Source organism: Temnothorax longispinosus, chromosome 2 (genome assembly GCF_030848805.1).
Source record: "Temnothorax longispinosus isolate EJ_2023e chromosome 2, Tlon_JGU_v1, whole genome shotgun sequence".
In the NCBI taxonomy this organism is placed as follows: Eukaryota; Metazoa; Arthropoda; class Insecta; order Hymenoptera; family Formicidae; genus Temnothorax; species Temnothorax longispinosus.
Window position 1 is genome coordinate 14,691,874 of NC_092359.1, and position 24,594 is coordinate 14,716,467.

Genomic DNA, 24,594 nt, shown 5'->3' on the forward strand with positions numbered 1-24,594 from the left:
CAAGTATTAAGAAAATTATATAATACAACTTGTAACTTAATTTTATCTAAAATATAAGTAGAAAGGGCTGTAAGGGTCACAACGCGGATCACGGTGCGTTCAGATATAAATGTGATTTATTCCTCGATTTACAAAAATCCAAACGTTTCGGCTCCTGTCTGAGCCATCCTCAGTGGTATAATATTAACATCAAAAATATATATTTTTCCTTAACATGGTGAGTTTACTGTTTCAATTTGACAGAAACTTAGTGAGACTAAAAGGTCCAAATCAGTTAGTCTGGAGAAAAAATACATCGCAGTCAAACCGAATAATAAGAAAATAAGGCAAAGAAAATGATCTGTGACGAGATCCTATCGACACGACGCACAACGAAAAACATTCTGAATGATCTCGTCTTACAGATCGCTCTGCACAGATCATTTTCTTTGCCTTATTTTCTTATTATTTGGTTTGACTGCGATGTATTTTTTCTCCAAACTAACTGATTTGGACCTTTTAGTCTCACTAAGTTTCTGTCAAATTGAAACAGTAAACTCACCATGTTAAGGGAGAATATATATTTTTGATGTTAATATTATACCACTGAGGATGGCTCAGACAGGAGCCAAAAAGTTTGGATTTTTGTAAATCGAGAAATAAATCACATTTATATCTGAACGCACCGTGATCCGCGTTGTGACCCTTACAGCCCTTTCTACTTATATTTTAGATAAAATTAAGTTACAAGTTGTATTATATAATTTTCTTAATATTTCCTTGATATTTCCTTTTGTGACCGTTTAAATATTGATAGCATAAATAATTTATTGATTTGTGTTATACAACTCGTGTATAACACGAAGAAGTAATATGGCACATTTGTACAATTGCTATACAAATTATTAAAATTTATCTGTATTTTGTACATACCTAACCTATATATATATATAATTAAAAAATATATAGTGCCAATAAATAAATATATAGCGCGCGTCTGGTTGTACATTATGTTTTATTTCTATCTCAAATATAACTCTTGTTGTTTATGCATGCGTTTCTGCGCGTTATAACGCACGTCAAACATGCGTCTCCATACATTATCCCAATCAAAACGCGCGCGTCTGACACGCAACGATAAATTAGAAAGAGAGAGAGACTTATAACAGTGAGAGGAAGTGAGACAGATTATCGGTGTTCTGATTGGTTACATACTTCGCACGCGCATGTGCAGTTCATTTTTATCCACGCTAACATCAAAAGTGCCGACAGAGAGTTGCGCTACTGTATATACTGTGCCGTTAGGTACTCTCAGGAGTATGTCCATTTGCGAGAATCAATCTCGAGAGTTACTCTCGAGAGTTTTACTCGCAGGTGAACGCGCACCATTAGAGGACCCGAGCCCACTACCCGCACATCGGGAGAGAGTGTTGGAAAGATGCTTTGTGCGAGTAGAGCACTCGCGCCCTTCCAGAGGGCACTGGGTGGCGCAGCCAGAGAGAAGAATGAGAGACGACACGGCCCGGTTTTAGGTGATCCGCGAACGCGATACGCCCTCTGGGATCGACGTAAAACGTGCACATGAACTACGTAGCCAACGTCCGCGTTTGGGCCACGGGGTAACGCATACGTGCACGATTTAGGTTGCGTTCCGTGCTAATGTCGGTAACGCAAAGTTATTGATTTTTCGTTATGTGAGCGAGCGAGAAGGTATAAGAGTGAGCGAGATGACAATAAGAGCGAGCGAGACAGTAATTGGAGTGAGCGAGATGAGAATAACACATGCAGAAGGCTCGGGGGTGGGGATCTGATCGAGGATCGAGCATCGAGTCTTTTCCTTGCGCGCCGTTGTTCTTATCTGGCTCACTCCTGTTACTGTCCTACTCGCTCTTATTAACGAATTAATTACGAACTTATTACTTCTTATAGTACTACTGTGACACTTATATATTATACTGTTTATATGTTGCATCCAGTCGTCCACCGGTCATACTTTTTCTAACGCGACGATGTATGTACACGCTTTTTTTTTTTTTTTTTTTTTTTTTTTTTTTTTTTTTTTTAGGCAGGGAGGGGAAATGCCTGACGCACACCCGCGTCGGCCGTCCGGCGGGGTAGTGTGGGGCTTGCACCCACTAAAAACCCCTCTCCTTGAAACACAGCACGCTGGACTACAGTTGCCACACGCGGAACTACTCGAGGCATGACATCACGTGAATATAAATAGTTAATACATTAATATCTTTGCAAAAATATATATATATATATGTATATTATTTGGAAATAACTAATTTTTTAAGGCTATGCTATATAAACTATTTATATTTAGCTGATGCGCAATTTAAACATAGAACGCATTTTTAAAAAAAATTTATCAAAAAACGCAGAAAAAAGATTTGAACTTAGAAGTTTTATTTCAATACTTTGTGTTGCTGTTAATGAGCATGACGTAAAGACCACAATCACAGTTGAAATAATTGCATAAATCGTCGACTAACAGGTTTCATCACGGGGAAATATACATAAATGTAGGTTTCCTTTAATAAAAATATCAGTTGTATTTTTGACGTCTTTTATTTCTCATATTTATATTTTACGACGTTTGTTATTGCGAATGATTTATGAAAATCATTGATATATAGTACGTGTGTTATGTTACTTTTTAGTTTTAGTAGTACTTTTAGTAGTAATACTTTTAATAGTTTAGTTATTATAATTGTAGAATAACGTGCGCAACACTTAATATGCTTATGTTAATAGCAGCATGTAATAAATCTAAATGTACTTTTTTAAATCTTTATTATAATTTGCATCTTATTACGCATCATTGATAACAAGAAAATGCATGATTTTACAATTTCGTAGCATGATCACATATTACAACTTTTTATATATTCCGTGACAAGACCTGCTAGTCTACGATTTATGCAATTATTTCAATTGTGATTGCGGTCTTCTATATGAAATTGAAAAATTTATGCTTATTTTTCTCATTACTGGAAATTCATACTCGTTGCAAAGTAACATAACTTGCAAACATATATGCCTCTATTGAGACATAATGGATGCAATGTCATGATACAATGTAGAAAGTATTTCTGTCCACAATGATGGAACGATAAGATGCAATAAAACAATAATAGATTTAAAAAAGTATTGTATTTCATATTTTGTACAAAATTAATATGTAAAAAGCATTATTTACATTATATTTTAAAATAATTCTGCGTTCTATGTTATTTTATTGCTTACTTTTTTACGCTTATGTATTGCAGTTATTTTTATTCTATCTTGCTACAATCTTGTAATTATTTCTTATTCGTTTAACAAATTACTCATTTTTCTGCGGGTATTGCTTGTTTTTATAGCACGATTGTTATATCTCGTGCGAGAGTACAATTTTACCTTTGTCATAAATCGCAACGCTTGCAGTCGATGATTGTAGCACGCATTATTTTTGTCTAGCCATTCACAGTGTTTTTCATTTGTTGCATTTATACATTCATTCGTTATCTTTTCTAGAACTTGCTTTGATGGCCAATAATGTAGCCATATACGATTGAATGTCATTAATTGCGTTTGGACCACTTTTGTAAAAAGATCTGTCGGTCGTATCAATTTCGTTACTGCAGGAACATCTTCGTCTGCATTTGGATATTCTTGAAATTCTATGTACATCTCATTTTCCGTTGCGTTTTCCATTGGCGTTTTCATCATGCAATGACGACAATTATCGCATTTCGTTTTTCCTACGCTTCGTCGCGCTATATATCCAGCAAAAAATGCAACAGCATTTTGATCATATATATTTAGTGTTTCAACGTTTTCTGCATTTTCCACGTTATCGTATTCTGCAAGAAGTTGCAAATCTTCCATAAATGTTTCATCTTCAGAACTATCGTCACATTGTATGACAGTATGATTTGCATTCAATGAATTTTCTAACGTTTTAACAAGATGACTCGGTGAGTTAATAAGAGACTCAGCTTCAAGGCATTGAACATTGCCTTTATCAGTTGTTGGAATATATCCCGTAGATATTATATGTCTCAGAGAAAGTCGGATCATTCTTGCTGTGGGGTTGGGATTAAATCCTCCGCGTTGTCTTAATTTAGAGAATAAATGTTCAACCGAGTCTTGGTTACATAATCCTGTTGCAAGTTCAAAATTTTCATATCGCCTTGTGAGTTCTTTAAATACTTCAAGTATAGCTTGTACAGTTATAATAAAGCCTTTTAAACAAGGAATTTTTGATACTTTGTCCCGCGATGTAGACCATGTTGAGCAACATTTCAGAAAATCTGTTAATAACAATTCAACGTCAGGATTTTTGTGAGACAATGGTCGTTTTCCGCCATGTGTAACTTTTAGACTGTAAGAATTGCAAGCATCTATTACTTTATTCAGATTTTCTGTAAAATCAGCCGTTGCATCCCACGTATCTGTCCGTAATATTTTAGCATTACCAGCAGTTTTTATTGCGGATGCAAACGTATGACTGAATAATTGAAAGGCTCTTTTCACATTCATTGTTTCAAAAGCATTGGGGCGAATATGTGCTTTTGTGATATGAGACAATAAATTGGAACCTCCTTTATTGGCATTATCAATGGTCCATGTAATTTCGAAATCGTCGAATGATGCGATTACTTTTCCATCGCGATACAAATACTTGTGTTTCCTCAGATAGCTCGCCAATCTTTTTACTAAATGTGGAAAATCAAACAGTGCGTAATATTTTTTTCCATTATGAATAAAAAATGGTTTATCCGAGTTTACGCCAAGTTTTACATAAGCACTCTGATTACTTGAACCTTGATCGCATGTAACGAGTTGCACATCAGCACCCGTTTTAATCAGTTTATCTAAACATTCTTTTAATAATGATATTATTTCTTCGGCTTTCATACCTGTACCAGGAAGAAAATATGCTAATGGTTGACGCCATGGATGACGTGCGTTTATGCTGTCCAAACAAAATACGAATACGTGTTTTGCATCCTCATGCGTTCTTCCTAAAGGCCCTAGGTCTTTAAGTCCTTCTATTTGATCTAAATAGGGTGAATATTCTTGAAACGATTTTATGGACATTTCATCCCACTTCAAAGCACATACTCTTTCTTCTATAGGTATCTTGGAAATTTTCTCCTCCAATTTACGAAATATAAAATCGCAAAATCCTGGTATCATATTATATTCTTCGTTCCATCTTTGAATTGTTCTTTCCGCAGGAAAATTGCAGCCTGCCTTTCGTAAACCACGCAGTGCAGAAGCTGAATAATAATACAGTTGCTTTGAAATATTTTTTTCTTCTTCTGTATATGGCGCGTTTGGCGTATGTAATTGCAAATTTATCATTGTTTTCGCAACGGGATGCAATTTTTTCTTTGCCATCACTTCTTGTATGATTTTATTTTGGCTTTTCTTATTTGTACGTTTTACGGGCATTCGTCGATTGCATCTTTGTAAACGTAATTTTAACGTTTTTATTGTCTGGCGTAGACGCATATTTTCATTTGTTAAAGATTTAATTATTATTTGTGCATTACTGTCCTTATCTTTTTTTTCCTTTTCTGTAATTTCCTTTTCTATGATCTTTGTGTGCGCCGAAACTTTTTCGTACATTGGCGGTTCTTCATGTATCCATTCAATATTATCTTCTTCTTCTGATATATTAAAATATAGTTTCGGTGTCTGTGTGGTAGGTTCGCAATGGTGGCCGTTGAACTAAATCCTTCGTTATTTCATTTTTATCTTTTTCAACATTCGCTGATGTTGGCCTTGTAGCGTTTTCATTATTTTCTCTTGTTTCTGTTTCATTTAGTACATTTTCATTTTCAGTCACCTTTACTGGTATAGGCATGCTCTCCATCATATTTGTATCCATCATTGTCATATCATTGTCTCCATCATTGCTTTCTTCAGGTAAAGTTATATTCCTGAAAAAAAGAGGAACTGCGCCGCGTTTTAATTTTTTCTTACCTTCTCCCTTGAAAGAATTTTCACTGAAGTGATCTGCACACAAACCGGCACGACGAATAGAACTGGCAGACCACTTTTCCAAACGAGTATTTCCTGAAATAGAATAAATGCAAAATATTACTAGTAAATTTTCTCTTAAGAAATCTTTCGGGATATTTAATTCTTTAGAAGAGAACCTACTATAATAGAGATATGTGAAGCTGACATTCTATTAATATCAAAATAAGAATTACAGTTCCAGTAGTACTTTTTTATAGCAAACTTTTCTTATTTTTACTTGCAAATGCAATGTATTATATACGTTTTTTGAAAATACCGAAACATATTAAGTTAATTATAAACGACAGTAAATAAAATTAAAAGTAAGTTATTAATGCCATTGCGGCATGACGCACAGTAACTGAACTATACTACTTGCAGTGATGCGCCATAAAGATACATCAGACATATAAGATGGTTGTGACCAGTAGCAGAGAGAATTCTTCTCTCTGCAGTAGTAACTGCATTAAATAATTATATAATTAAATAAATAACCTTTTCTTAAAAGCAGTAATACAGCCATTGTCACACATTGGATATGTTGATTTATTTTTCCAAATATATCGATAAAAAATATATAAACATATGTACATATACAGTCATTGAAAAAATTATTAGACATTCTAATTGTTATCGAAATGTTACACAATTTCAAATAAGCGTAACGCCGAGAAAAAAAATCGTGCGGAGTTTATTTTCTTTTATTTACAGGGAAAAGTTCAAAGTTGACGATAATTATGATGGCAATTGCGCAAAAAATTTATTTCACCCCGTAGAGTGCATCAAAAATTGCATTTTTTGGGAGATTAAATACGTTCTTACTTTAGAAAAGATACTGGAATGGGGAAAGGATAAATTCAATTTCAGACTTTACCCTTTAAAATAGAAGAAATTTTTTTTAATATGATCATTTTTCGCGGAGTTACGCGGAGTTACTAATTTAAAATTGAGTAAAATTTCGATGAAAATTAGGATGCCTATAATTTTGTCAATATATATATATATATATATATATATATATATATATATATATGTATGTATGTATGTATATGTATATGTATGTACGTACGTATGTATGTATTACGTATATTTATGCATGCATGTGCGTCTAATACAAGAAAATGTAAAAATATATATATATATGTAAAAAACTTACCACTATTACGTATCCATAATTTGTGTCTTGCATCTGTACTTGATGGAAATCGAAATAAATGCGACCCCGTGGAAAAAACACCATTGCGACAATTTTTAAACGCACATTTTTCATATACACTTTCTAAATACTGATCACTCATTTTGCAATTAATTAATTTATGCTCGTATTCGTAAAAGAGTCCTTAATAAGAAATAACTTCTTCTGTATTTTTCTGTATTAAAATTACTACACGTTTTAAAATGCAGAAAAATAAAAAAATAAAAAGTAAAATGAAGCGAAAAAAAGAAACAATATATTAATACGTACGCTTCAAGAAATAAAATATTAAAAAATAAAAATAAACTTAGTTTGTTGCGCACAAAATGTGCACAAAATTAACGTAATCTAGCCGATAATCTATTAATTGTTGTGTGAACAATTAATGTCAACTGAATTCACTCGAGACAGCGTCTTAGACAATGAAAAATCAGTTTAATATTTCGACTAGTGTACGAATAAAATATACTGATCGCAGCAAATAGTACCAGCTCTGGCAAATGCTTCGAATGGAAAGACTCCACTGTTGTCTATCGCGAAAGAGAGAGAATCTTTTCAAAACAATAAAGAAAGTGTTTTTAAGCGAATCGCATGGCTCCCTTAGAAGGGGGTAAGACGGAGGAGTGGCGCGCGGCAGCGCGTCGTGACTCGCGATATCAACAAGTGAGTCCAGACGTCGCAGTTCGTCATATTGTTCGCCACGTCGCGCGTCGTGTGTGCCAACATCGTCTCCGCAGGTCCGCATTTTACGAAGCCGTAAGTGAATAATTATGTATTACATCATTACTGTAATAAGCTCTAATTAATATGTATTAATTTTCAATAATTTTTCTTTTTCAGTTATATTCCCAAGACGCCGAAGAAGACGACGATGTCCACAACGACGGCGGCGTCGACGACAAGCGCGGCGTCGACGGTAACGACGACGACCGCAACGTCGACGGCAACGACGACGACCGCGGCGTCGACGGCAACGACGACGACCGCGGCGCCGACGGCAACGACGACGACCGCGGCGCCGACGGCAACGACGACGACCGCGGCGCCGACGGCGACGACGATCGCGGCGTCAACGGCAACGACGACGACCACGGCGCCCACGGCAACGACGACGACCGCGTCTACGGCGTTGATGACGCCAGCAGCAGACGTTTTCCAATTAAATGTAAATGTTAAATTTTTAATTACATGGGTGCTTTACAGAAACGACACTGTGAAACACAGTGAGGGTGCGTTCAGAAACGTCACCCGGGTACACTCGGATATACTTGCCTCCCTTTCTATCTCAGTGAGTTAGAAAGAGAGGAAAGTATATCCTAGTGTACCCGGGTAATGTTTCTGAACGTAGCCTGAATCGTTTCATCTTTGTTGTTTGTTGTTAAAAAATGAAATATAATACTCTGTGTTACACAGTATCGTTGCTAGAAAGCACCTGTAATTTAAAAAATTAAGTCCTTTATTTATACCCAATTTCTTCACCTCTCGATGACTTTATCCAACACACCTATATCCCAGAATCGATCAATAAGAAAACCAATTCTGAAAGATATCTGTTGGATAAAGTTATCGAGAACTCATCTAGAGGTGAAGAAATCAAGCATTAGTTAGATAAATACTTATATCTGTGCACTGAAAAAAGAAATTATTTGGCTCAACAAATGTTAAATTTATATATACATTTTGTTGAGTTAAATTATTTTTTTTTTTGTATAACTCAGTGCAGTTATAATTATAAAGTTATATTTGTTATACTCATATCATAAATATCATGAACATGCTGTTTCATTATTTTTCTTATTGTTAATGTTTCAGAGCGAACAATTAGGTACAATAATTGCCAAGGCAATAGCTGCCTCTCAAAGAGGTAGGAGAGGGCGAGGACGAGGACGAGGGCGAGGTGGGAGAGGAAGAGGACAAAGTGGAAGAGGAAGAGGACAAGGTGGAAGAGGAAGAGGACAAGGTGGAAGAGGAAGAGGACGAGGAAATATTAATTATTATTTTTATTCATAAACTTTTATGTATTTCTTTTATTATAATATATTTGATATGATGTAATACAAACATATATTTGTCATTCTAAACCTTTCGGACATAATCCTAATCCTAATCCTAATCTATATATAAAATTCCCTTTGGTATAGAATGAAAGGAAGGGGTTTTTAGTGGGTGCAAGCCCCACACTACCCCGCCGGACGGCCGACGCGGGTGTGCGTCAGGCATTTTCCCCTCCCTGCCTAAAAAAAAAAAAAAAAAAAAAAAAGCGTGTACATACATCGTCGCGTTAGAAAAAGTATGACCGGTGGACGACTGGATGCAACATATAAACAGTATAATATATAAGTGTCACAGTAGTACTATAAGAAGTAATAAGTTCGTAATTAATTCGTTAATAAGAGCGAGTAGGACAGTAACAGGAGTGAGCCAGATAAGAACAACGGCGCGCAAGGAAAAGACTCGATGCTCGATCCTCGATCAGATCCCCACCCCCGAGCCTTCTGCATGTGTTATTCTCATCTCGCTCACTCCAATTACTGTCTCGCTCGCTCTTATTGTCATCTCGCTCACTCTTATACCTTCTCGCTCGCTCACATAACGAAAAATCAATAACTTTGCGTTACCGACATTAGCACGGAACGCAACCTAAATCGTGCACGTATGCGTTACCCCGTGGCCCAAACGCGGACGTTGGCTACGTAGTTCATGTGCACGTTTTACGTCGATCCCAGAGGGCGTATCGCGTTCGCGGATCACCTAAAACCGGGCCGTGTCGTCTCTCATTCTTCTCTCTGGCCGTACGAAGCGAGAAGCGACAGACGATAGTCCGAGCGCATCGCGTGCACACGTGTCTTATATATACGGTGTCTTATATTGTGTCGAGAATAAAGAGTTATAGTAACATCATATAAAATAGTCGTTCGTTAGCAATCACCACCACCATCTTGATCCCTGCGGAGAGCATAATATTCCAACAAATTTTTAATTAAGTTGTGAATATCCTATAGCAAGCTAAACTTTCTATTTTAAGTCTTGAAGTTACAATATATAAAGATGTAGAAATAAAACGTAAATTAAACATTTTCTCGATGTGGTTTCGTATAATACAACAATCCATCAAAGTTACCTTTCTCTTTTGCAGAATTTTATTTAACTTTGACATACCTTTAACAGTGATTCATTCGACCGTTGAGAAAAATTAAACATCCTCAAAACGCGCAAAATCCTCTTTGGACTGTTGTATTTTACGATAAAAAAAAAACAAATATGTGCTGTCACTTAAATAAAGAGATTATTTTAGAATTTAAATAAAAATATATTACAATATTAATACTAGATACATTAAGACATTATTAAAAGTATTATTAATTTGAAATAATTCGTTTGAACAACTTTTATTTCAAATATCGAAATTTAATTCAATCGCGTGATTGCTTTCAATTATTACTATCAAACTCCTATAAAATACAACGCGCTATTTATATGTGTATAAATCAATGCGCATAGATTTCAACGGATACCAGTCTCTAATCTTAAGATACTTGTTTGTATGAGAAAAAATATTCTCTCTTTCTCGGAATTTTATATATAAAAATGAAGAAATAGTGCAAATTAGAAGTTTGCACTTGGGTTCCTCATAGAGGAAATAATGTCTTAAGATGCTAATACGGTCCTCTGATTGGCTGATGACGCCTTAAGACTATACTTAAGACGATCTTGAATATAAAACCCGACTATGAATACCAGCCTTAAAGAATTATATATAAAATAGAAATAGAAAAGACTGAAAAATATAATAAAATTAAAAATAGACCGATATCTTAAAATTTACAGAAGTTAGAGCTATTACAGACATTTTTCTAAAAATTAGGGACCTTTGCTCTAAGATAAACATTATTATTTTATTTCAAATATATAAATTTGATTACGTTATGTATAACTCTCTTATATATATTTCTTGATGAAAACATCTGTTATTATTATAGCGAGAATTTACCATGGACCATCTCAGCGAAGGACAGGCGTTTTTTGTAGTGGATGAAACTGGAACCGTACAAGTTGTTTAGGTGAGCCAGGGTGAACAAATTATGATCCTCCCACAGCCTCCACAGGCGATACAAGTTAGTGGCACCTGATGAACAAATCCAAGTTCCGATTAACCCTGGTCAACAAATAATTATTCAGCAACCACAATTCATTCCAACTCCCGGCGATGGACAAATAACTTACATCTACCACCAACCTATGCAGTTGGAAGACCAAAGTACAAACGCATCAACCAACTGGTAAGTGTTGTATGTATTTATATGTATCTGTTTCGTGTATCTTTATCTAATTTTGTTTCTCTTGTCTTTTATTTACAGTGACAAATCTTAATGATAATCTCATGCAAATTCTATAAAAAAAAGAGAGAAAGAGAGAGAGAGAGATAATGCGTTCTACTTCAATAAAGATGGTCAAAAAGTTCGAGTGTGTAAGGTATTTTTTATTAATACTTTATAGATATAAATGATCGGACAGTACGCACAGTACAGGAAAAACGGAATAAGTAGGCGAATGTACTACTCGAACTAGATCAACGAGGAAAATATAAGAAACATAAGACACTGGACCCGGCCATACGCAAAGGGATCGACAGCATATCAATACCATTCCTAAGATTGAAAGCTACTACACCCGAGCAAATACATTACGAATTCATAGACGGCAGTCGCTCATTGGCAGACATCCACAGAGATTATGTAGCGAACTGCAAACAGAAAAACAAATCCTATGGAAGCTACGCAATATTTCTACGGCTTTTCAACGAGGAATTTAATATTTCTTTCTTTGTACCTAAGAAGGATTTGTGTGAAACTTGTGTGGCATACGAAAACCATGGTCAGCATGGAGGGAGAATAATCGGCAGGCCATTGGATCTTAATCAGGCCATGATGTTTGATGGCCAACGCCAGCAAACAATAACACTGTAGCAACAACAGCAGCAGCAACATCAGCAGTAACAGTACCAAAAGCAGCAACAAATTGAACAGCTACAACACATCCAACAGCAGCACAGCAACCGCTGCAACAGCTGGAGCAACAGCTGCAGCAACTGTTACAACAGCAGCAGAACTTGCAATGGCAGCCGTCCGAGCGCCGCCGCGCCGCCGCGTCGTCACCGTGGACGAAATAAACAAAATACTAAAACAATACTCCGCAATTTTCACACAGATCTCGAGATGAAACTGAATGAATTGACTATCCAGAAGGTGAGAAAAAATTTCCCGCTTATCGTGAGTTTGCTTTAACAATACTGAAAAAGTAAATAAATAAGTAAAATAAGGAAATTTAAATTTCCTTTCTCGTCGAGCCACGGCGCCGAGATTGCACGCGATGAATATTTCACGAAAACAAATAATAAATATTCCGCAGCAGAACAAATTATTAATGACAGTAAGGACAGAATCCTGATTAATAACACTGTAAAAAATCTGTATTAAAAAAATTTAAAAATATAGGAAGTTTTTATGCAAACACGGTACGTACAATTTGAAATACAGAGATTATGTAGCAAACTGCAAACAGAAAAACAAACCCTATGGAAGCTACGCAATATTTCTACGGCTTTTCAACGAGGAATTTAATATTTCTTTCTTTGTACCTAAGGATTTGTGTGAAACTTGTGTGGCATACGAAAACCATGGTCAGCATGGTGGAGGAGTGATCGGCAGGCCATTGGATCTCTTCAGTATCACGCGGACGGTTGGCTTGAAAACGTGAACCCATGAATAAACCAGCGCGCCGACAAAAGACCGTTGCAGAGCTGTTAATTATATTAAAAGCACATCTCAATGTCGAGAATCCTCTTAGCGAAGAAAATGTCAAAGAAGTCGCCAAAAAGAGCGGTCTGCCACATGAATACATAATAAATTGGATAAAAAAGAAGCTTCCTACCTACGACCGACCGGACCGAGGACTTCGCGGGACGCAATACGACCAGAGCCGCCGCATATCAGACCGGGCAGGCGGGATACGAGGACTCCGGTAGGAGACTCGACGCGAGACAGACGTGCCTGCGTGGGCTCCGACAAAATTATCTGAAAAGTGTCTTTAAAGTTGTGATTCTTATAAAATTTTGTTACGTGATGATTCGCCCTGTAAAAACACGCCGGATAATATAAAATTTTTTCCGAATATAACAATATTAAGATTGTTGTTAATAATTATATGTGATAACGGACACGCTCATTGCGATCTTGGTTACAGATTTCTGGAGAGATTACGCGAGGCTAACGTCCTCAGTGAAAAGTGTCGACTATAAACCAATAGTCGTGACATCACATTTAACGCGTTAAATCAAGTCAAGCACGGCCAGCGCGCCGTAAAAAGACCTTGAAAAAAATATTAAAACAAAAAAAAATTTTGTGGACACATTTCGATCTCGAAGCTAATCCTCCTGGGCCTCCTGACGAAAACGAAATAGCCTCGAAGACTGGTCTGCCACGGCCTGAAATAACAAAATGGTATCAAAAGCGGCTAATTCAACATCAACAAGAATTGCAGCGAGGGACGCCATATGGGACGATCAGAGTCGCCGAATATCAAACCGGGCAGGCGGGATACGCGTTAACCCCTAATCTGAGCTCAGTAAAATTTGTCTTTGTTTATTTGTCGTGCGGTTGCAACCGATATATCATTCTTCCTTTATTTCTTAAAGTTCAATTACTTAATTCACGTCGATAAAAACTGATTGTCATTTGCCCGAGAAAACAATCTTTCGCTTAATACGTATTTGCGACAATCATATTCCATACTTGCGTTATTTATATTACGACATTTATTTGCGTTCAGAATTATTTCACGTTAGTTTTAATTAAAGATTCCTTCGCACGTTCGCGTATTTCATAACGTCTAATGTATAAATATGTGACAATACGCATTTCCAGCTGCTGCTCGATCAGTTGCAAAACAGAGAACCAAACAGAGAACAAAATTCCCGTGTAGAATTTTGCATACAACAATATCAAGAAGTATCGTAGGAAGTACGCCGGTTGCAGAGTTTATTGACAGAACTTCAAAATATGGTATTGAGAATATCTCTGCGCCGTAATCGCCGTAATCGACACTAGGTACTCCAACGGAAGAAACATGGCGCCCGAACAGGGACCTGATCCGTGAGACACGGGTTCGTTCTCCCATCTAACTCATGAAGAGCTGGATCTACCAATTATCGAAAGCCGAGTTGGCGGCCGAATTAGAAAGGCTAGAGGTCGACCCCAGCGGCACGATCGAGACTCTCCGACACAGACTACGAGATTTCGTGGACGCTAACCCGAAGTACAGATACTCCGTGAAGAAGGACGAGCCGGAGGACATAATGGCCAATGATCAAACGAACAACCGGCCCGACCCGGCGAAGGTCATGGATCAAATCCGGAAGTGGGGATGCCACTTCGACGGAAAGGACCCACTCGCGTTCCTAGAACGAGTGGAGGAATTACGCCAAGGATACGGGTACTCCGGAGACCAGCTCCTACTGGGACTACCGGAGCTGCTACGAGGAGATACTCTCCTCTGGTACCGCAATAATCAGGTGGCATGGGACTCCTGGGAGGATTTTCAAAGAGAGTTCCGCAACCAGTTCTTACCCCGGCGATACCGCGCGCAGCTGTCGCGGGAAATCCAGGGAAGGTTTCAAAAACCTGACGAGCCTTTTCACAAATACGCGACGGCACTCCTTACGAACATGCGACGAGCCGGAGGGTTTTCACCGGACGAACAACTCGAACGGCTCTACGATAACATGAGTCCCGAGTATAAATATTACATCCGCCTGGATGACGTCACCAGTCTGGGAGACCTACACGCACGCGCCGCGGAATATGAAGCTATCGAAGAGCAAAACCGCGAGCGAAAGTCAGAGCGAAGGACTTCGGCCACTACTCCGTCCGTTGCCAGTACAACGTATAACCGGGAGGAGTGCTGCTGGCGCTGTAAACAGCGCGGACACACCCGGTTAGACTGCAAACGGCCGGCCAAGAAGTTCTGCTCTCGATGCGGCAAGGACGGCGTCCTCACCCGCGATTGTCACCCGACGCCGGGAAACGCCGCACGGGCCGGGGGCGAAGCCGCCGCCACCCGGACCCCGCCACCGTCCGAGTAACTTACCAGCCTCGGCCGCACATCTCCGTCCGCATACGACACCGCGCTATGCGGGCGTTGATCGACACTGGCTCGGAGGTATCCTTTATTAATACGGACATCGCCCGCTACGCGGAGAACCTCGGATTCCCGACCCGACAGGGGACAAGTTCCGTTCATCTGGCGGACGGAGGGTCCATCACAATACCCGGGACCATGACGCTCCCGGTAAAGATTGGCCGGAAGGTGCTGGAGCACGACTTCTTGATTATGCCATCGTTACAAAGCGTCGTGTTAATCGGCGTCGACTTATGGGCCCAGACCGGGATCGTGCTACGGGCGACCGCACCGCGCAAAGATGCACCGACCTCCGCATGCGGAGCCGTAGCCCAGGGACTGGCCTCCCGAACCCCCGACGAGGAACGCCGCCTCCAGGAATTCCTGCTCACGGAACTCGCCCTATTCGAAGACATCCGCGGCCCGACCGACCGGATCTCGCACCAGATCCGGGTTAAGACCAACCGGCCCATTAAACAGCGATACCGACCCAGGAACCCGGCCATGCAGGCAGTTATCGACCGGGAGGTGGAAAAGATGGAACGCGAGGGCGTGATCGAGCCTTCCCACGGAGCTTGGAGCTCGCCTATCGTGTTGGTCCGGAAGAAAGACGGGTCGTATCGGTTCTGTATCGACTTCCGGCAAGTAAACGAAGTCACGGAAAAAGACGCATACCCCCTGTCACAAGTGCAGGCCACTTTGGATAAACTGCGGGAAGCCCGATACCTATCGACGCTAGACCTGAAGAATGGGTACTGGCAGATACCGTTGGCGCCCGATAGCCGGCCAGTCACCGCCTTTACGGTCCCAGGGAAAGGCCTCATGCAATTCCGGGTAATGCCTTTCGGCCTACACTCCGCACCAGCTACCTTCCAAAGACTACTCGACGAAATACTGGGGCCGGACCTAGCACCACATGTCCTTGTCTACCTGGACGACATTATCGTGGTCAGCCGCACCTTTGAAGAACACCTCCGGCTACTAGGCGAAGTGTTCCGCCGCCTCCGAGAAGCGAGACTCCGCCTGAATCCAGAAAAGTGCCATTTCTGCCGGGACCAACTCCGCTACTTAGGCCACATCGTGGACCGCTATGGCCTCCGCACCGACCCAGATAAAGTGAGCGCCGTGGCCCAATGGCCGGCTCCGACCACCGTACGCAAGGTACGACAGTTCTTGGGCATGGCCTCATGGTACCGGCGATTCGTCGCAAATTTCTCGACGGTAGCCGCCCCGCTCACCCGGCTGACGAGGAAGGGAGTAAAGTGGACCTGGGGTCCAGACGAAGAGAGCGCCTTTGAGCGACTGAAGGAGGCACTGACCTCCGCCCCCGTACTGGCTTGCCCGGACTTCGATCGCCGGTTCGTGCTCCAGACGGACGCCAGCGCATACGGACTGGGAGCCGTGCTAACCCAGCACCAGGAGGACGGAGAGCGAGTAGTGGCGTATGCAAGCCGAACGCTCAACGGCGCGGAGAAGAACTATAGCGCCACCGAGCTAGAATGCCTCGCGATCGTATGGGGCATCCAGAAGATGCGGGGATACCTCGAGGGGTACTCCTTCACCGTGGTGACCGACCATCAGTCCCTCCGGTGGCTGCAACGCCTGGAAGAACCCACCGGCCGGTTGGGCCGGTGGCTGTTTGAACTGCAGCAGTACGATTTCGATGTACGCTACCGAAAGGGCAGCCTCAATAAGGTCGCCGACGCGCTCTCACGCCAACCAGAGGTATGCGAGGCGCAGGCCGCCCCAAAGTGCCAATGGTACCGGCGGATCCTGAATGGCGTGAAGCAGCGCCCCACCGAGTTTCCCGATTACCGCATCCAGAACGAGCGACTATATCGCCACATACTACATGACGTGGATTTTCGGGAGGTCGATCCGACGGAACAATGGAAGCAGTGCGTTCCGAAGGAGGAGCGGGCCCCGATCCTGCAGCGACACCACGAGGACCCCACAGCGGGCCACTTCGGGGTCGCTAAAACTATAGCCCGCATGGCCCGATTGTTCTATTGGCCGGGGATGTTCCAAGACATCACCCGCTATGTCCGGCAGTGCCCGACTTGCCTGGCGCACAAGGCACCTACGACCAAACCGGCCGGGAACCTCCACACGGCACCCGTCACCGAGCCTTGGCGGCAAGTGACCCTAGATCTCGTCGGCCCGCTGCCCCGATCCACCCAGAGCCATACCTGGCTGCTAGTTATGCAGGACCGATTTTCGAAGTAGGTCGAACTTAAGCCCCTACGCCGGGCTACCGCCCCCGCCGTTACTAAGGCAATCCTCGACCGGATCGTATACCAACACGGGTGCCCCGACCAGATTATCTCCGACAACGGAACGCAATTAAAATCGGACCAACTTAAGGGAGTATTACGGGCATTCCAGATCGAGCACCGAACTACCCCCGTGAGGGCGCCCCACTGCAACCCGGTTGAGCGCACCAACCGGACACTAAAAACCATAGTCGCTCAGTATGTCGGAAAGAACCATCGGCACTGGGACAAACACCTCTCACCGCTGCAGTTCGCGTATAATGGAGGATTCACACTGAGTCCGGCGTCCGACATACGACATCCGACGTCCGACGTCCGATTGGTCGTACGTTAAAAGCAGTTCAAATTGTGCACGATCAGCACATACGATTAGTAATCGGATCCCGTATACAAATATCAAAGTATAACCTAAACACAAAGGATTTTGAAAGCGTTTAAAATGGATATTTCAATGCTTTTAAGAAAAAAAAGAAAACTATTAAATTTGTTATTGAAGATAAATCAATTACAGAGAATAAATCAAATAAGAAATAAAGAGAAAAAGAGAAAAAGAGTATGGATTAGAGCATGTATTCTTGGACGAGAAATTAGAGGTGAAGCTTCAATATTGGTGCAAGAAATGCGTTTTCGGGACGTGGTTTGGTATTATAATTATACACGAATGATGCCTGATTCTTTCGATGAATTACTTAATTTAATTGAACCAATTATACGAAAACAAGAAACAAACTGTCGAAAACCAATTCCACCTGCTATCCGGTTGTTAATAACCTTGCGGTATGTTGACATTATATATTATTATGTATTTTATCCTGTCAATGAAATATATTTTTATTTGTATATATATTTTTACTTTTATAATGTTATTCTATATTTACAGATATTTAGCATCTGGTGATTTAATGTCATCACTCGCAATGTCATATCGTTTAGGTAAATCTACTGTTTCTGGTATAATTCAAGAGACATGTGAAGCTATTTGGGAGACTTTGCAACATCGTGTTTTATTTCAACCTTCTCAACAACGATGGAAAGAGATAGCAGATGATTTTTCTACAAAATGGAACTTTCCGCATTGTATAGGAGCTGTCGATGGGAAGCATGTTGTAATACAAGTATGGCATATAAAAATTTTTGCATATTTTTATCTATATTAGATAAATTTTATCGATATTTAAAATAAACATTTTTTTACAGGCACCACCATATGCAGGGTCGACTTTTTACAATTATAAAGGGCAACACAGCATTGTTCTCATGGCAATAGTATCAGCATCTTATGAGTTTTTGATGGTCGATATTGGTGCCCAAGGAAGGCATCATGATGGAGGAATTTTTAAAGGATCTATTATGGGACAGCGATTTGAAAATAGACAAATGGAGTTACCACCTCCATGTTCGCTGCCAAATTCTAATATTCTTGTTCCATATATACTTGTGGGTGATGCCGCTTTCCAACTTAATGAATATACTCTTAGACCATATCCCGGTAATCGATTGAACAGAATTAGAGAAATATTTAATAAAAGACTGAGTCGAGCCAGGCGTGTTGTGGAAAATGCGTTTGGTATTATGGCTAGTAAATGGAGGATTTATAGGAAACCTATTAATGCATCACTAAAAACAATTGAAAGCATAGTTAAAGCAACTGTCTGCCTTCATAATTTGTTATTATCAACGCCATATTATGCAAATAGTATTAATACGTGTCAAAATTTTGTACAAGAAAATGCAACTGCTTTTGAAAATATTCGTTCAATGGGAAGTAATACACATTCGCGATTAGCAGCACAGATTAGAGATATATTTGCTCAATATTTTGTAGAAGTAGGCTCTGTACCTTGGCAAGATGCATATGTGTTAAATGCATCTACATAAAGCAATTTAATGTTATATTTTAAGAATCATAGCAATTACAAAATATTATATCTTTTTAGTATAAGTTGTATAAAAATAAAATGTACACATACAGGAAATAAATATAAATGTTTTTTCTCTGAATAATATTTATTATAAATCTTTAAATCCTTTTCTTACATAATTATATATCTTAATGTAACATTTGTTATGTAATAAATTTTATTATATAAAATTTATAATAATATAAACGAAATTTATATAATATAAAATTTATGTATGAATTTTTAACAAAACTTTTGGTTTTCTTTAAACGCAAATTATACAGCAAAAACTTAATATAATTTCTTGCTTTTAATGTCGTAATTCAACATTTTTGCAATGAATCAGAAGCTTTTAAAATAAAGAACTCAGTTATATAAACTTTAACTTAAAATGGGTTTTGTATGTTTTGAGCTTAGTTTCACAAGTGTCGGTTAACTTTTAACCTTAGATTAACTCACTTTTCGTCTCCTAACATCTCCCTTAAAAAGAGACGAAGAATGAGTTAATCTAAGATTAAAAGTTAACCGACACTTGTGAAACTAAGCCTTAATGAAAAAAGTGAGTAAACATAAACTTAGTACAGTTTTGCTATGTTCATTTGAACATAGTTACATAAGATTAACCACATTGTATACTGTACGTAATATAATTGTACGTTTGCCTCTTTTAAACTTATTGTGATTATAAAATTATAAAAAAATAGCGCTTCCTAACCTTGTGTGAACATAAACAATACTCATAAACAATAAACTCATATAGTCTCATCTTTGGTTTTTCCATTTTTGATAATTAAATATACGAATATTTCTCACTTATCTTGAAGTTCAAATACAAATGATAATATTTTTCTTTGACATTTTGAAAAGTCATCCTGTGATAATGTACGAAGCTGTGTTGTTAAATAATTACAAAAAGTTATCACTGGATCAGATTTTGTAACGTTTATAGACTTATCTGTCGCTCTTATTTCTGACATAACAGATTGCTGAAGTAATAATAAGTCATCATTCTCTTTGTTCGTATCTATACGTCGTTTCTTTCCTGCTTGCAGATATATATATACATGCACACATAAATACATAAGTAATTGCAATATATGTATAGAAAATATTAGGAATACAATATTCATAGATTTTATAAGTTAAAACATTCATACCTGACATTTGAACATTTGTCCTATCTATATTCTTGCAGCTGCTATTCGGTATCTGTATATTTTTTAATATTTCAGATTTTTCTCTTTTTATAGACGGATTTCTCTTTTGTTGTGTTGATGAATAATCTGATGTTATCGATCTACGTTGATTAGAATAATCAACATTTTGTTGCTCAATATAATGTTTATCACTATTAGTACTGCAAGATGCAGGTAGCTGTATGTTACTGAATGTCCTAAAAATTAATTAATTTAAACATCTTACTTAAAGACTATCATATAATAATATTATTTACGAACTTTCTACGCGTTACTGTTGGTCTCAAAAATCCTAGCAATTCAAAATATGGCCATGATACTGGTTTAGCCTTAGCTTCAGCACCGCTTCCACTTGGAATATACTTCTTTTGTTCGTTTAATTTCCTGACGTAAGTATCTCGTAAATTACGCCACTTAGTATTCGCAGTACCTGGATGTAAATCTTAAAAAAGAAAAAAGACATAACATCTATATATAGCAATTCTAAAAATGTAAAAATTTCTAATTAATATATATAAAAACCGTTAAAATATACAATCAACAGACACAGGAAAGAGCCATTTACGGTCCAAGCTTGGATCTTAGGTAGCTTAATAATGTTTCTATATTATACGAGTATTTACTAAACTAATAAGTTGGAAAATATGCATATAATATAGAAATAATATTATTAAGCTACTTAAGATCCAAGCTTGGACTGTAAATTTCTCTTTCCTTTGTCTATTAATTAGAAAAAAAAATATTTTTCTTCTTTTCTGCAAAAATTGAACAACTTACTTAATATTTTATCAATCTCTGACCATAAGAATTTAGTCACAGTTGGACCTCGTTTTTCATACGGTATAGTACTGTCCCACAATGGTGCCCGCTTAAAGACTTCATTAATTAATTCTTCTATATTCTGGACTTCGTTAAATAGATGAGTTTCTTCAGTTGGTGATGTCAAATTTGAATCTTCATCAGAGTTTGCATCCAGCAATTTTGAATCTTCATCAGAGTTTGCATCCAGCAATTCACACACATGGTCATCTTCGATTATATATAAGCCACAATCTCCGCAAAGCTTGTACTAAAATGTGATAAATTAAATGTTATATACACTAATTTATTAAATAATATAAATATAAAAAAAAATGAAAAAACGTACATAACCTAGAATACATTTAAATATATTTTATGATAAGCTTTATTAATTACCGTATTGTCATCCATTATACAATCAAAATTCTTCTTAAAAAATATTCTTCTTATTAATCCTTCTTTCTCCTCTTTATTAATCCTTCTTATTCCTTCTTTCTTTCTGCTTGTCTGTGAATCTGTTGTACGTCGTACGAAAAACTTGACAAACATTTCGTACGACGAGCAGCATCGTACGATGAAAATGTCACGTGATACACTCTCTAGAAATCGAGCTCTCCTATTGGATATCGGACGTCGTACGTCGGACGCCGGACGCAGTGTGAATCCTCCATACACCGCCCGACACGATGCCACCGAGTACACACCGGCGTACCTCAACCATGGACGGGAGCTCGCCCTCCCGCACCCGGAGGACCGCCGCCACGCAGCAAATGCGGCCCCTCGTAAGACACCAGCGTCCCTAGCACACTACACCAGCGCCCTAATAGACAACCCCAGCGACGCCCTGTGTGGTGATTGGCTGACCCCCTCCAAGCGAGTAGGATATGACGTACTATCCGGTAGCGGCGGCTACCGACGAGGATTCGTGTTCCGGCGTTCGCCCGAGATAGTCGCGTGCGGTCGTCGCGGATCTTTTGTACCCGAGTGCGCAATAAAGAGCCTTTCAGCATCGAGGAATGTACCCCTTGTGAACCCCTTCACTTCGCCTTCATATTTCCTATCCTGACAATATACCGGCCTTGCTATTGCCCGTTGGTTCCCTGCAATAACCTGTGGCCTAGCCGGCCATCTCTTACAGTACGTTACATAGGATAATACGACGTATCAATCTATTTCTTATATGTATTTGATTTTCTATGACTTATGCTTATTTATGTGTGATTATTTCTTTCATACGAATGGTCTAATTATCCGAATCTATTATGAATATTATGATGCAAGCTATGATCTGACAAACAATTCTAATTGAAATTACATACAGTCCACGGAAACATTAAACGAATATCTCTTTTTGCGAAAGATCAGTATTTTGAATTCATTGAATGAGTTGAATATTACAAGTTGCAATTATTTATTCAAATTGAGAAAAGTACCATTCGTCTGAGAATTATTTTGTATATTATGTGACTTGCCATTTATTTCATGTGAACCATTTCAAACATGTTTAATGATTTATTACTTTGAATATTTATGTGAATATATGATCTCTCCCTCGAATAGTAAAGTGCGTGTGTCGTTGCCTCCTTTTATTAAATCACAAGCCTAGGCTTATGCGTGAGCTTGTACAAAACAAGGCCAAAATTACAAATAGAAAAAAAACAAGTAAATAAACATAATTTTGAAACCTGCATTTAACACAAAACCTAGCCTTGCAGAAAAAAAACATCTCTTGGATTTAGTTAATAAAAACCACATTCCAAAATATTATAGTAACTTCTATAAAAATTTATAACTCATAACTTGTAACGGTAATAATTCTTTATACTTGTGAAATTGTTGCAAATTAAAAAATTCTTTTCATAAAAAATGTGTATCTTTAAAATTTCCTATTTACATTATTTTCAGGTCGACGAAATTTGGGAATAGTGACTAAACTTCTAATAATTTGAAAAAATAATCATCATAAAACAATTTTGTTTTCTATCAAGAACGTCATATTTCAACTTAGGACACATTTCAAAATCAATTTATGTAGCAATAATGTCACAAGTGTGAATAAAAGTTGTTTTCTTGTTTTGGTAAACCTTTATCATGTTAGTGAAAAAAAGTAAGTGCTTCATGATTACTACTATTGATTACTCTACCAAATTATACCAATGTTTTTGTTGTGAAGTATTTGGTACCCGAATGACAGTAATTCGAAACTTCAAATTGCGTTTTATAAAAAATAAGGTTTTTTGAGTTATGACGTTGTTGTATTACATGAGCGGGTAAATGTTTACAATTAGGGCCCCACCTCCGATGACCTTGACCTTGACATATGTTGTCAAGGTCACCCTCCTGAGTGACCTTCAGAACGTTTTAGTCTCGGGGGTCGCTTCTTATTAAAAAGTTATAAACAAAAAAAGTTTGGAAAATATAGCAGCTATTTTGAGTATTGGAAGGCATAAATGACTAATACTAGGTGCGCAACTAAGTTTCCGGGTTTTTTTTATCAATAAATACAAAAATGGTTTATTCAAAGTATCGTCCCTCGCTAGCTATACATTTTCGCCATCTCTCTGGCAATACATGAATACCGCGACGATAAAACGACGCGTCTTTGGACCGAAACCATTTATCCAACCAATTTTGCACTTCTTCGAAATTGGTCAAGTGTAGCCCAGCCAAGCCATGCGCCATCGACCGAACAAGTGCTAATCGGAAGGCGCCAGGTCTGGCGAATACGGCGGGTGCGGTAGCAGATCCCATTTCAGCGTTTTGATCGTGTCCTGGACGCAAATGCTGTTTATTTGGCACAAAACTCGACATCTCCGTTGTTAGAAAAATGTTTTTGCTTTGCGATATGTGTTGGTATAACGACTGGTTTTGTTAACAGATGTCCAAGCTATAACTTCAGACAACTTCAAACATGTAAGTCGAGTACATGTGTTATTGGTGCCATTTATGTGTGAACCCGGAAACTTAGTTGCGCACCTAATATATATGTCGAAATAGTTCACGCATACACTTTTCACGCGAACCGAGGTTTACGCACACCTCCCCCTGCTTTC

At 38.7% G+C, this 24,594-nt stretch overlaps 2 protein-coding genes across 2 annotated transcripts; one reads left to right on the top strand and one right to left on the bottom strand.

The window, feature by feature from the left end:
- Positions 1–17,850: 17,850 nt before the first annotated feature.
- Positions 17,851–19,642, top strand: LOC139808488 (uncharacterized). The gene is made up of 3 exons (XM_071770537.1): positions 17,851–18,420; positions 18,524–18,758; positions 18,841–19,642. The coding sequence occupies exons 1-3, from the start codon at positions 18,083–18,085 to the stop codon at positions 19,519–19,521; spliced, it is 1,254 nt and encodes a 417-aa protein (XP_071626638.1). The 5' UTR covers positions 17,851–18,082; the 3' UTR covers positions 19,522–19,642.
- A 144-nt stretch (positions 19,643–19,786) lies between these two features.
- On the bottom strand, positions 19,787–22,296 carry LOC139808489 (uncharacterized). The gene is made up of 5 exons (XM_071770538.1): positions 21,938–22,296; positions 21,518–21,809; positions 21,002–21,182; positions 20,702–20,937; positions 19,787–20,586 (listed from the first exon to the last, which is right to left on the bottom strand). The coding sequence occupies exons 1-5, from the start codon at positions 22,088–22,090 to the stop codon at positions 20,354–20,356; spliced, it is 1,095 nt and encodes a 364-aa protein (XP_071626639.1). The 5' UTR covers positions 22,091–22,296; the 3' UTR covers positions 19,787–20,353.
- Between the last annotated feature and the right edge of the window lie 2,298 nt (positions 22,297–24,594).

Bases quoted from the DNA above. Each gene is read 5' to 3' on its own strand.
- LOC139808488 (XM_071770537.1), top strand. From the start codon at position 18,083: ATGGATATTTCAATGCTTTTAAGAAAAAAAAGAAAACTATTAAATTTG. The intron at 18,421-18,523 runs GTATGTTGACAT...CTATATTTACAG, and splicing joins CGGTTGTTAATAACCTTGCG to ATATTTAGCATCTGGTGATT. The intron at 18,759-18,840 runs GTATGGCATATA...ATTTTTTTACAG, and splicing joins GGAAGCATGTTGTAATACAA to GCACCACCATATGCAGGGTC.
- LOC139808489 (XM_071770538.1), bottom strand. From the start codon at position 22,090: ATGTTTGTCAAGTTTTTCGTACGACGTACAACAGATTCACAGACAAGC. The intron at 21,183-21,517 runs GTAAGTTGTTCA...TTCTTTTTTAAG, and splicing joins AGAGATTGATAAAATATTAA to ATTTACATCCAGGTACTGCG. The intron at 20,587-20,701 runs GTATGAATGTTT...ATCTGCAAGCAG, and splicing joins GACAAATGTTCAAATGTCAG to GAAAGAAACGACGTATAGAT.